Source organism: Hemibagrus wyckioides, linkage group LG05 (genome assembly GCF_019097595.1).
Source record: "Hemibagrus wyckioides isolate EC202008001 linkage group LG05, SWU_Hwy_1.0, whole genome shotgun sequence".
Lineage (NCBI taxonomy): Eukaryota > Metazoa > Chordata > Actinopteri > Siluriformes > Bagridae > Hemibagrus > Hemibagrus wyckioides.
Window position 1 is genome coordinate 26,414,880 of NC_080714.1, and position 14,379 is coordinate 26,429,258.

General features: G+C 43.9%; 1 protein-coding gene across 4 annotated transcripts in view; it reads left to right on the forward strand.

The window, feature by feature from the left end:
• nfic (nuclear factor I/C) overlaps positions 1 to 14,379 on the forward strand; it is a 168,153-nt gene that overhangs the window by 105,048 nt on the left and 48,726 nt on the right. For all 4 annotated transcript variants that reach the window (XM_058388695.1, XM_058388692.1, XM_058388696.1 and 1 more), the window contains exons 3-4: positions 5,394 to 5,468; positions 11,597 to 11,671. In XM_058388695.1, coding sequence (XP_058244678.1) covers positions 5,394 to 5,468; positions 11,597 to 11,671 — 150 coding nt within the window. The remainder of the gene's footprint in view (positions 1 to 5,393; positions 5,469 to 11,596; positions 11,672 to 14,379) is intronic.

Genomic DNA, 14,379 nt, shown 5'->3' on the forward strand with positions numbered 1-14,379 from the left:
ACCCAAAATGTTACAAAGAATCTGCAGACTTTATAAACTCTGTAGCTGTTACTATGGAAACGGTATGATGGGGGGGGGGGACTCCAAAATGTAACGATACAGAGAATCTGCAGACGTTATAAGAGTTAATGTTACTATGGAAACGGTACGATGAAAGAAAAATGTAGTGTTATAAAGAATCTGCAGACTTTATAAACTCTGTATAAGAAAGTCGAGGTGTGTACGTTGTTACTATGGAAACGATACAATGAATAAAAAAAAAACCCAAAATGAAGAATCTGCGGATGTTATAAGTGTTAGCTGTTACTATGGAAACAATACGATGGGGGGAAAAAAACCCAAAATATTACAAAGAATCTAAAGACTTTAGAAACTGTATAAAAAAGGTCGTTGTGTCAGTTGTTGACTTTATAAACTCTGTATAAAAAAGTCGAGGTGTGTAGTTGTTACTATGGAAACGGTACGAAGGGGGGGGGGCAAAATGTTACAAAGAATCTGCAGACATTATAAACTCCATAGTAGCTGTTACTATGGAAACGGTATGATGGGGAAAAAAGCCTAAATGTAATGATAATCTGCAGACGTTAGAAGTGTTAGTTGTTACTATGGAAACGGTTAACAAAAAATTGTACAAAGAATCTGCAGACATTATAAACTCTGTATAAATAAGTCAGCATGTACTAGTTGTTACTATGGAAACGATAAAACATTGGAACTAGCCTCAGCTATAGAAAACTGCATCAACAATTTCTGACCAATCCGATTTGAGTGTTCCCAGTGGCGGTCCTGCGTGTTTGGGATCCCGGGCCGTGTTCCTGCTCCTGTACGCGTCAGGATTCGATGTCGTTAGCGCTCACATCATCAATAAAGCCTAGCGACTCGGCTCCGGGGCGGTGGGCTCGCTGCTCTCCAGATGTAGCGGGATGCTTTGGATCACGCTCAGCTCCTTCATTTCCTCCTCACTTCGTTAATCTTCCTCCAGACCGTCAGTAGAACCATGTCCTGGAGCTCTGCACTTTTTTTATTCACGCTTATTAGCAAATTACGCTTTTTCTTCTTCTTCTTTTTGTTGGTACTTGAGGCTCACCAGTTGTTTGTAACATGTGGTTAAAGGCTGTGAGGTCATGCTGGTGTTTCCTTGTGCCTAGAGGAGGGTTTGACACAGATTCACCACCAACGTCTCCGTCATCCGCTCCTGTGGTCTAGCAGACGCTTCACAGACACAGCAGCTCTGCTTCTCTAACCTGGAGGTCGACCGGAACACAGTCTCAATCCTCATCATGTTTTTCTTTACTTTACTCTTTTACTTTTCTTTACTTCTTTACTCTTAGTCCTTTATTCCTCTCTCTCTCTCTCTCTCTCTCTCTCTCTCTCTCTCTCAGGGTAACATTAACTCTATCTATCTATCTATCTATCTATCTATCTATCTATCTATCTATCTATCTATCTATCTATCTATCTGTCTGTCTGTCTGTCACTTTCTCTCTCTTTCTCAGTCTCTATTTCTCTTGCTCTACCTCTCTATCTCGCTCCCTCTCAGTGCAACATTAACTCTCTCTCTCTCTCTCTCTCTCTATCTCTCTCTCTCTCCCTCTCCCTCTCAGTGTAAGATTACCTCTCCTTTCCTCTCCTCTCTCTATCTCTGTCTCTCTGTCTCTCTCTGTCTCTCTCTCTCAAGAAAACTCCGTTCTCACACCCACTGAAGGTGATGGAATGATGGTTTCAGACATCCCAGATCACACAAAAAGCCGAGCTTTCCTCACACAAAAACATGTCTCCTCCTTTATCGCAGTTCTTCCTCCACAGCAGAGTATCAGGATGTATTTATTGATATTTTGCCCAGGATGATGTATATATGATGGATATCTCATTCTGTGCTGTTAGTGATGTACCATGGAGTTAACCATCGTCTGAGAAGATCAGCATTAATAATACATACGTATTAGCCAGCTAGATACATGAATAGAAGTAGCATGGCCTTGAGGAACCCTGTCAGGAACCCTGAAGCTCTGAAGCTGCCACCTGCTCCCAGAATAATACAAGCAATAACACTGATCCTAACAGGAAGAATACATTCGTTTTTCTTCTCCTCCTCCTCCTTCTTTTTCTTCTTCTTTCTCTGGAGGAACTGGACGTTATTTAGCTCCACGCTGATGACTGGGACATAATGGAAACCCTTACAAAGCATTATACAGTGTAATATAATTAGGGCAATAATTCCCGTTCCCTGTAGTACAACTAAAGCCAAAGATTCTATCAGTTATGTTGTGTGTGTGTGTGTGTGTGTGTGTGTGTGACGTGGTGGTCAGCCTCAGACCTGCAGGTCAGCGAGAGCGTGTGAGCGGTAATGATGCGTTGCGTTCTCTGGGCGCTAAACTCAAACATGTGCAGAAGGCCAGACTGGTCTGCTCTTTGATCTGGCCGCGGAGGACGGCGCATCAGATACGCAGCACTTCTATTTATTTATCTATCTGACTTCGGGGCTTTTTTTTTTACTGCCTTCTCCTCTCTGAACCTCTGCCAGAGACCTTGTGGTAAACTTTCCATCCCCCACTTCTGCATTCAGTAAACTCCTCTCGGCTCTGGAGCGGCTCGGCGTGTTTATCTACCAGTTTTTATCTCCGTGTGCCGCAAAAAAAACCCGAGTTCATGCAAATAAAAAAGGGTTTTATGGTTGGATTAGGCTGACTTTGTCCTTTTCATGCTGCGTCAATGCTGGCAACGTGATCCGCTCGCTGTGCCAAGAGAGAGAGAGAGAGAGAGAGAGAGAGAGTGTAAGAAAGAGAGAGAGAAGGAACAATAGAGAGAGAAAGAGAAAAAGTGAGACCTAGAGAGAGAGAAAGAGGGAGAGAGAAAGAAGGATAGAGAGAGAAAGAGAGCTAGAGAGAGAGAGAGACAGAAAGAAAGAGACTGAGAGAGTGAGAAAAGGAGATAGATAGATAGATAGATAGATAGATAGATAGATAGATAGATAGATAGATAGATAGATAGATAGAAAGAGAAAGACAACTGGCTTGTGGTCAGAGTTTGCCAGACGAGTGAGAGAGAACAGAACAGGGTTGCTGTGTGGTTTTCTGCCATGTTTCTCAGTTCATTGGGTTTATGAGGTTTGTGAGTAAGCTGAGGAGTGGGCGTGTACGGTTGGGTCTCTGTATCACGTGTAGATTTCACGTTCACGTGTGCTGGTGTACTGTAACGACAGAAATGATGCCACACTGCTCCTGAGTGCTGATTAATGCTAGATGACTGAGGGAGTTCAAATCCTGCAAAAAAAATCACGATTCTCTCACCTATCAATCATTTACGGGAGATGTCTACCCGGCGTGTCTGCTGTCTGATCCGAGACGTCTACCCGACGTGTCTGCTGTCTGATCCGAGACGTCTACCCGACGTGTCTGCTGTCTGATCCGAGACAGGACATGTGGAATCAGGACAGTCTGAAGGGGTCTGAGTCTGATCCTGGGCAGACTGGTCCTTCATTTTGGCCTTGTGTGTGTGTGTGTGTGTGTGTGTGTGTGTGTTTACTGGACCTCAGCAACTGGACTGTGAGACCACTCTTACTGGAAAATAATAAAGTGAAAGAACCCACATTAGTCTGATGTACAGCCATGTGAAAAAATGAGTACACCCCATTAAATATTCAGTTCTTCAAGAAATGTCCACATGTCAGTGTCTGATCTTGTTTTAATTTGTACCTGGAGATGGAAGTGATGTAATTGCATGTAAACAACAACAAAACATCACTCTGTTTTCACTTATTGAACAAAAGAAATCAACAAAACTTTACTTAAGGAATAAAAGTTAGCACACCCTATGCCCTAATAGCCCTAATAGTGTGCCCCCCTGCCGCCACCCCCACCCCATTGGCTGAAATAACCTTGGTGAGACGTTTCTTGTAGCCATCTACCAGTTTCTGACATGGACTGGAAGAAATTTTCCCCCAGTCCTCAATGCAGAACTCTGCATTGGGGGGGGTTCTTGTCTGCACAGGATCTCAACAGGATTTAGATCTGGGCTTTGACTCGGCCATTCCAGATGTCTCCATTTTTTCAGCCAGTCCTTGGTGGATTTATTGGTGTGTATTTTGGGTCATTGTCATGTCGCAAGGTTCAGTTCCACTTTAGCTTGAATTTTTGCATGTTCCTCAAGCACCTTCTGATACATTGAAGAATTCGTAATGGACTCTCTGATGGTGAGCTGGCCAGGTCCTGCTGCAGCAAAGCATCCCCAAGCCATCACACTTCCACCTTTAGGTTCATAGTTGATACGAGGTTCATCTGCTGAAATGCTGTGTTTGGTTTACGCCCAACATGCCCTGTTATGGTGTCTGAATAATTCGATTTTAGACTCATCTGTCCGAAGCACAGCATTATTCCAGAAGTCTTGGCCTTTGTCTTTGTGTCCTTTGGGGAAACTTCAGTCTCGCCCTCATGTTTTTCTTAGACTGCAAAAGGTTTCTTTCTTGCACACCTTCCATTATAATGAAAGTTGTGTAGTCTCTTTCTGATTGGAGATTCCTTGGCATAAACTGTAGCAAAAGCTTGCCGTAGGTCTTTAGGCATCATGCGGTCTGCTCTCGGGGTGAATTTGCTCGGACGGCCTGACCTGGTCATGTTGGCAGTTGTTTTAAATGTTCTCCACTTGTAAATGATTTTCTGGCTGATTACAAATTCTTTCAAGATCTTTTTATATCCCTTACCAGACTCATAAGCATCAACAGTCTGAAGGCCTCAGACAGCTCTTTGGATCTCCCCGTGGTGATACCTCTCACTTCAACAATTAAGAGCGAAGCAAGCTAAATGTCCGAGGTGCATCCTTCACAATGCTCTGGAACGATGCACCTGATGTGAAACAGCTATTGGTCATTTTATCAAGTCGAGATAAATGTGGGGGTGTCCTCAGAAGAAATTGGATTTTTTTTTTAAATGACATTTTACAGATCATTTTGAAAAAGAGATTGTTCCTTGGTTTTATTTGTTTAGTTTTATGACTTGAATCTTTCAATATTGTGAAAAAGGAAGATCAAATGCCCATATGTTTAGCTATGTTAAAAGAATAACACACACACACAGGCTTTCATGCAGTGTCCTAATTTTTTCACATGACTGTGTGAGTGAGACGGCGAGCGTTGTGTCTCTCAGAGTAACGGTCTTTCTGTTTCTGTTCGTTTACAACGCATTCTCTCTTTTCAGCCTGAATAAATGTGTTCACACTGAATACAAACAGTCTGTGTTTCAGTCTATAGAAATCATGAGTGACAACTCATCTCTCTCTCTCTCTCTCTCTCTCTCTCGCTCTCGCTCCCTCTCTCTCCCTCTCTCTCTCTCCCTCTCTCTCCCTCTCTCTCTCTCTCTCGCTCCCTCTCTCTCTCTCTCTCTCTCTCTCTTTCTCAGAGGCAGCGGAGCAGGGCAGTAGTCCTCGCACAGGTATCGGCTCCGACCAAGAAGATAGTCGAGCCGCCACAATGGGTAAGACCACACACACACACACACACACACACACACACACTCTTAAGTTTTTTCATGTCTGTATTTGATTTGAGATTAAAACTGACTTGAAGCTTCAGTGTGTGTGTGTGTGTTACAGCTCTGCTTTAACACTTATTAATTAAGCGTTCACACCTAGCACTTTCCCTTGATAAATCTGCCAATGGTGTCACTTGATTGTTGCATGATAATATGTCTTGCGCTTACAGCACCTTTAACCTGTCCTCTGTCTCCCCTTTTCCTGTCTCAGTTTCCATAGCGACCTAGTCCTAGACCTAATTCTAGTCCTGTCTCGTCCTGTTACCTGAATGTCTTCACCTGTTCTGTGTTTAGATCTCATTAATATGCGCTTGGGGATCTTTTGGGAAATCTTGTCGTTCCAAATGTTGAGAGTAAACACACACACACCTGCATTAGCTCTCTCTTCACCTGTCTCTCATCCTACAGCACCGTACCATCAGCTCATGATACCATGTACAACCTACATGGTGGCTTTAATTAATTATTTATTAACCACTTATTCACAATATCATAATTGTTCACATTTATTAACATAATTCTTTCAAACCAACAATGACGGCTTAACTTTTTTATTCTTGTTGTTTAAAAATCTGACATTTTTTCCTATCTTAAAAATAATTAAATCAAGAATATTAAAGCTATATCTGTATTTTTTGCATATAACTTTGCGTTAAATTTTCTTTTGTAAATTAAAAACAAAACAAAAAGGCATAGAAACCATCAGATTAATTCCGTGAGCATGTGCATGGGTGTGTGGATGTGTGAGAGCTGCAAAATCTCTGCAGTCTTTGCTTGTTCATGCATGTTTTCGTCTCTGTGTGTGTGTGTGTGTGTGTGCGCGTGTGTGCATGTGTGCACAATGCACTGATGTCTGTGTGGTCAAGTGAGAGTGTTTGGAGGTGTGAAAGCAGCAGGCGTACAGTGCAGCGCAGGTCTCTGAGCTCGTTCCCACACTGTACAAACATCCTGTTTACACAGCGCAACCTACATAGAGCTCAGCTTAACCTAGCAAACCCACACCCTCCGACACACACCTCACTACACACACGCACACACACACATGCTTCTCGAACCACACGAAACATGCTTGCTCATTGAATTCAACCAAAAAAAAAACCCCCTCTCGGTTGAAACGAAGCTTTCTTGAAAATTGTCGATCGAAGGATGTGTTTTGTTTACGTGTGGGGTGGGGGTGGGGGGGGGGTGGGGCCGAGGAAGGGAAGAGAATCCTGAAGCTCACGCCGCACACCGAAACAGGGTGCGAGAGCACAACCCGAGAGCGAGATACAGGCTCCATCACAAGGCGAACCTCTGACTTTTCTTCATTTATTTACTCTTCGTGTAATTTAATCCTGGTTCTGGATTCTCCGGTTTCTGCGCTTTCTCCTCGCGTGTGATTGCCAGGAGGCAAGAGCGTCTGGCTTTTCCTTCAGCCTTCAGACAAAATTGCGCCATCTGGGGGGCAAAAGATCCGTTTCATGACCCTTTTGTATATACAGTACATATACATGACCTACACACACACACATGCTGCCTTTAACCATCAAAGACTTCAGTACACTTGAACTTGCACACGAACGTCATTTCTTTTCTCTTTTTCTTGTTTATTTGCACTGCTGCAAAATTATTGGCACTCCCAAACAAACTGTAATCAATTATGAATAAATATAATGGCAGAAATTCCTCATGACACGATGCATGAATAAATTAAATCACGTCTCAGCATAAAAAAATGAAAGCAGATAATATGTAATAATAATAATAATAAGTTGTCATTATTTGTCACATAGACATTACTGCACAGGGAAATTCTTTCTTTGCATAACCCATTCTTGGGGGTTGGGGTCAGAGTGCAGGGTCAGCCACGATACAGCACCCCTGGAGCAGGGTGGGATTTAGGGGCCTTGCTCAAGGGCCCAATGGTGGCAGCTTGGCGGTGTTGGGGCTGGAAATCCGATCTTCCGGTCAACAACCCAGAGCCTTTATGACTTAAGCTACCACTTCCCCATAATAATTTATTTATTTATTTATTTTATTTTTATTATTTTATTTTAATTTTATCCAAGCATTAGTCACATGCATTGGCAGGGTCCGCTGTTTGTAGCGGATCATTCGATCCACATGATTTGGCACAGGTTTTACACCGGATGCCCTTCCTGTCGCAACCTTCCCATTTTATCCGGGCTGGGACCGGCACTGAGACTCTTCAGTGGCTGGGGTAGCGCCCTGCCCGGAAATTGAACCCAGGCCACAGCAATGAGAGCGTGGGATCCTGCCACTGGACCACCAGGAGGTCCAGTATAAAATAAAAAAAATAAGTGATTATTATTATTATGAATAATAATAATAATAATAATAATAATAATAATAATAATAATGTGCTGTTCTAGAAAAAATGATCCACGATGATGCCACAACAATATCATGTCTTCCCTTCTATAACAGCACACCTTTTGAAGCTTTATCAATTTCGAATTGATTTCGAACGAACGCCGTCATGCTTTTTATCTGTTTATAGTTATGTAGTGGAACATCTGTAAATGAGTCAGTTCCTGTTCTCACTTCCGTCGTAGCTTTTCCCTCGTTAAGGTCACAATAACACGACCTGTCATGTCCCTGAGAAGTAACATGAAAAAACTTCGACCTCGTGCCGATTTTCTTCCTCTGAAAATTTCGGAAAACTTCCGGACCGTTCCGAAGCTCTGACACTGGAGATTCCTTTCTTAAATGTTATTACGCAAACCTCTCCAAGCAAAAAAGTTTTTAAGTAACAACACGACTTTTTATTAATTCGTCTTAAAAGTCTGCCATGCAAGTTCCTTGTTACTATAGAAACGATAACGTTAATGTTACAGACACGATTCATCCGCATATATTCACATACAGCAAGCAGCCCTGTGGTATAATCTGTATAAGCCCTGTATTTAAAAACACTTATTTAACCCCTTTTTGTAACAGTTACAGTGAGACGTTTTCAATCAGAATAAACAAACGAATGATTTTCTCACTGTGAGTCTGATCTAAAACGAGTCTGTCGGGTTTCAGTGCGTTTCAGACTTGTGTTTTTCCCTCTGTTGGAGAACTTACACAGAATTTTACTGGTTGAAGATCAGAGTTTAGGCGCTTTTTAGATGAACAAGCACTCGGAGCGTCTCAGAGAGCAGAAATGGGTTCGATATCAACATTTACTTTGAACATTTCTGTGGAAAAAAATGAACTGCTTTGATTTTTCTTTATCTTTTCTGTGAATACATCACCTCTAGTAGGCTGGGGAACAACAGAAATACTACAAGTCCTGAGTGTCTACTTTCATATGAGCTTCATATTAACCTCCACTGTGGAGTGAGACATGACAAAGACGCTCAGTCATCAACATGGACACAACAAAAAACAGGAGCAAACTCCATTTTTTGGTTTCAGGTGGAAACAAAACTGTGAAAAGTTTCCCTCAGCATCGTAAAGATCATGACTGATACAAAAAAAGACAGCAAATATTGGTTCATCATTCCTCCAAACCCGTCCATATCAGCTATAAGATGTTTGAAAGAAAGTCTTCACCGATCTTCACTTCATATTAGTCATTAAGAATCATTAGAGTTTTGTGGTCAGATGAGGCTTTTTGTGGCTATGAACACCCTCCAGAAGAAAGAAAAAATGGTGGCTGGATACGGAGGTGGATTGGTGATGCTTAGGAGCTGCAGCTTGTGGTAACTAAATAGATTAAGATAAAGATATTTGAACCCAAACCTTGTTTTTCAAAAGGAGAATCCACATCCAGGAGGACTTATATTAAAATCCGAAACAACGTCCATCCGAAAGATAAAGACTTTGGCAAGACTTCGCATTGATGAGCTCTCATGAGGTTTTACATAATCTCTAACCAGAAAGTTGTGCTATATCTATAAGAGGTTAGTTCTCAGGGTGATCTACAGGTACGGAGGTCTAAAAGGTGGCAAAAATGGTTTCTTAGGTAATAAAGAGAGAATGCAAAGGAAGAGAAGAAGAAGAGCAGAAATTCTCTAGTGTCTCGCACCTTGTTAAAATTTACAGAGGCTCAGTTTGTTTTCTTTTTCACTGCTACAAATATCACGTAATATTATTGCGGTGCCATTCATTTTGAAACCAGTGTTTTGAAAAAAAATAAATAAATCGTTCCTTTTTTTACTTATTTCTACCAAGGGTGCCAATAATTTTGAAACCAGTATTTTCAGTAATAAAAAAAAAAAGTAATTAATGTTTGCGTAATTCTACCAAGGGTGTCCCAATAATTTTGAAACCAGTGTTTAAAAAAGATAAAAAGAAAACATTAATTTTTTTTCTTATTTTCACTAAGGGTGCCAATAATTTTGAAACTAGTATTTTCAATAAATAAAAAAAACATCATTAATGTTTATGTAATTAATGCTAACCCTCGTGTTAGTGTTGCTCTACACCGCGCTGCTAACCCTCGTGTTAGTGTCGCTCTACACCACGCTGCTAACCCTCGTGTTAGTGTCGCTCTACACCACGCTGCTAACCCTCGTGTTAGTGTCGCTCTACACCACGCTGCTAACCCTCGTGTTAGTGTCGCTCTACACCACGCTGCTAACCCTCGTGTTAGTGTCGCTCTACACCACGCTGCTAACCCTCGTGTTAGTGTCGCTCTACACCACGCTGCTAACCCTCGTGTTAGTGTCGCTCTACACCGCGCTGCTAACCCTCGTGTTAGTGTCGCTCTACACCGCGCTGCTAACCCTCGTGTTAGTGTCGCTCTACACCGCGCTGCTAACCCTCGTGTTAGTGTCGCTCTACACCGCGCTGCTAACCCTCGTGTTAGTGTCGCTCTACACCGCGCTGCTAACCCTCGTGTTAGTGTCGCTCTACACCGCGCTGCTAACCCTCGTGTTAGTGTCGCTCTACACCGCGCTGCTAACCCTCGTGTTAGTGTCGCTCTACACCGCGCTGCTAACCGTTGTGTTTGAGTCGCTCTACACCACGCTGCTAACCCTTGTGTTAGTGTTGCTCTACACCGCGCTGCTAACCCTCATGTTAGTGTCGCTCTACACCACTCTGCTAACCCTCGTGTTAGTGTTGCTCTACACCGCGCTGCTAACCCTCGTGTTAATATCGCTCTACACCGCGCTGCTAACCCTCGTGTTAGTGTTGCTCTACACCGCGCTGCTAACCCTCGTGTTAGTATCGCTCTACACCGCGCTGCTAACCCTCGTGTTAGTGTTGCTCTACACCGCGCTGCTAACCCTCGTGTTAGTATCGCTCTACACCGCGCTGCTAACCCTCGTGTTAGTGTCGCTCTACACCGCGCTGCTAACCCTCAGGGAATGAACCCGGATCTCTGCCGTTTGCTTATAATTGCAATAATTTTGAAACTAGTATTTTCAATAAATAAAAAAAACATCATTAATGTTTATGTAATTCTACCAAGGGTGCCAATAATTTTGACAGTTGTGTTTAAAAAAATAAATAAATAAATAAAATCTTTTGCTTAAAAAAAGCTTTTTGCTTAAAAAAAAGAAGAAAATAAATAAATAAACTCATTAATTTTTGCTCAGTTTCATCAAGGGTGCCAATAATTTTGAAACCAGTGTTTTCAATTTACAAAAATTAATTAATTAGTTTTTGCTTATTGCTCTTAAGGGTGCCAATAATTTTGAATCTAGAGTTTAAAAAAAGAAAAAAAAACTCATTAATTTTTGCTTATTTCTACAAAGAATTTTGAAACTAAAAAATGAAAATAATCATTAATTTTTGCTTATTTTCTTCAAGGGTGCCAATACTTTTGAAACCAGTGTTTTCAATAAACAACTCATTCATTATTGCTCATTTTCTTCAAGGGTGCCAATACTTCTGGAGCTGGCGGTATATTGTCCTATTGATCTGTCCTTTGCATTGCAGCAGTACAGTGCTGACTCCACTCTGGCTCCGACTCCAGCTGTTTGTTTTCAGTTTATTCGTTTAACTTCGAGGGAGAAAAAAGCCGCGTAACAATCGCGCTATTGTGTCTGTGTGTATGATGCTAATGATCTAATCACTCCTGGGGTTTTAAGAGACACTAGCGCATTGTTCTTTGTTTCTGTTTTCCTCTTTCGCAGATGGGCCCGAGTTTCAGGAGAGCTTTGTCACGTCGGGAGTGTTCAACGTGACCGAACTGGTACAAGTGTCCAGAAGTAAGGAGCTTCTTCTCTCTTCATCTCCAAACAGAGCATCCTGAAATTAAGGGCTTTTCACGCCGCGCTAAACCATGTGTTAGCAACATTCTACACCACGCTGCTAACCCTCGTGTTAGTGTCGCTCTACACCGCGCTGCTAACCCTCGTGTTAGTATCGCTCTACACCGCGCTGCTAACCCTTGTGTTAGTGTTGCTCTACACCGCGCTGCTAACCCTCGTGTTAGTGTCGCTCTACACCACGCTGCTAACCCTCGTGTTAGTGTCGCTCTACACCACGCTGCTAACCCTCGTGTTAGTGTCGCTCTACACCACGCTGCTAACCCTCGTGTTAGTGTCGCTCTACACCGCGCTGCTAACCCTTGTGTTAGTATCTCTCTACACCGCGCTGCTAACCCTCGTGTTAGTGTTGCTCTACACCGCGCTGCTAACCCTCGTGTTAGTGTCGCTCTACACCACGCTGCTAACCCTCGTGTTAGTGTCGCTCTACACCGCGCTGCTAACCCTTGTGTTAGTATCGCTCTACACCGCGCTGCTAACCCTCGTGTTAGTGTTGCTCTACACCACGCTGCTAACCCTCGTGTTAGTGTCGCTCTACACCGCGCTGCTAACCCTTGTGTTAGTGTCGCTCTACACCACGCTGCTAACCCTCGTGTTAGTGTTGCTCTACACCGCGCTGCTAACCCTCGTGTTAGTGTTGCTCTACACCACGCTGCTAACCCTCGTGTTAGTGTCGCTCTACACCACGCTGCTAACCCTTGTGTTAGTGTTGCTCTACACCTCGCTGCTAACCCTCGTGTTAGTGTTGCTCTACACCACGCTGCTAACCCTCGTGTTAGTTTCGCTCTACACTGCGCTGCTAACCCTTGTGTTAGTGTCGCTCTACACCGCGCTGCTAACCCTTATGTTTGAGTCGCTCTACACCACGCTGCTAACCCTCGTGTTAGTGTCGCTCTACACCGCGCTGCTAACCCTCGTGTTAGTGTCGCTCTACACCACGCTGCTAACCCTCGTGTTAGTGTCGCTCTACACCGCGCTGCTAACCCTCGTGTTAGTGTTGCTCTACACCGCGCTGCTAACCCTCGTGTTAGTGTCGCTCTACACCGCGCTGCTAACCCTCGTGTTAGTGTCGCTCTACACCGCGCTGCTAACCCTTGTGTTAGTGTCGCTCTACACCACGCTGCTAACCCTCATATTAGTGTTGCTCTACACCGCGCTGCTAACCCTCATATTAGTGTTGCTCTACACCGCGCTGCTAACCCTCGTGTTAGTGTCACTCTACACCGCGCTGCTAACCCTCATGTTAGTGTTGCTCTACACCGCGCTGCTAACCCTCGTGTTAGTGTTGCTCTACACCACGCTGCTAACCCTTGTGTTAGTGTTGCTCTACACCGCGCTGCTAACCCTCGTGTTAGTGTTGCTCTACACCGCGCTGCTAACCCTCATGTTAGTGTCGCTCTACACCACGCTGCTAACCCTCGTGTTAGTGTTGCTCTACACCACGCTGCTAACCCTCGTGTTAGTGTTGCTCTACACCACGCTGCTAACCCTTGTGTTAGTGTTGCTCTACACCACGCTGCTAACCCTCGTGTTAGTGTCGCTCTACACCACGCTGCTAACCCTCGTGTTAGTGTCGCTCTACACCACGCTGCTAACCCTCGTGTTAGTGTCGCTCTACACCGCGCTGCTAACCCTTGTGTTAGTATCGCTCTACACCGCGCTGCTAACCCTTGTGTTAGTGTTGCTCTACACCGCGCTGCTAACCCTCATGTTAGTGTCGCTCTACACCACGCTGCTAACCCTCGTGTTAGTGTTGCTCTACACCACGCTGCTAACCCTCGTGTTAGTGTCGCTCTACACCGCGCTGCTAACCCTCATGTTAGTGTCGCTCTACACCACGCTGCTAACCCTCGTGTTAGTGTCGCTCTACACCACTCTGCTAACCCTCGTGTTAGTGTCGCTCTACACCACTCTGCTAACCCTCGTGTTAGTGTCGCTCTACACCGTGCTGCTAACCCTCAGGGAATGAACCCGGATCTCTGCCGTTTGCTTGATCGCCCGCGCCAGCTAGGTAATCACACCCAAATGCAGGGATTCACATATATAGAGCAGCACATTAACTGAAAAACAAGTAACGCGACAAAACACCTTAGGAAAGGGCGTGGCACCACCCACACGGGAACAATGCACAAATAAACCACTTGCTAGCACCCCCTAGTGGTCTGAAACACCACGGAAGTAGTGAGGGGGAAATGTGTCGCTGTATTTACTCAATCACGGTTGTTGATTATTCAGATATGTGAATTAGGAGAAGGTAAATCCAGGGCTTAGGAATGTAGAGTGAGAAACATCAGATGAGGAAGAGCCAGGATTCAGTGTTAACGCCGGGGGAAGTAGGAGCAGTGTAAAAGAGCTAACTACACAACCATGGATTCCGTTTACCCGGGGGTTACTAGGACCCAGGGGACTCTTTCAAGTGTGAAAAGCCCTAGAGTATAAAAATTTAAATGTTTTTAAATGAAAAAAATTTTTTGGTTCAAAGGAAAATCTTGATGTTCTGAGCTGAAATAAAAAGCCAATGTGTGAGCGATTGTGCGAGAGTGTGTAAGAGAGTGTATGTGAAAGTCTGCGAGTGTGAGCGAGAGTATGTGCAAGAGCGTGAGTGTGAGCGAAAAGGTGTGCAGTAGTGTGAGAGAGAGAGTGTGTGT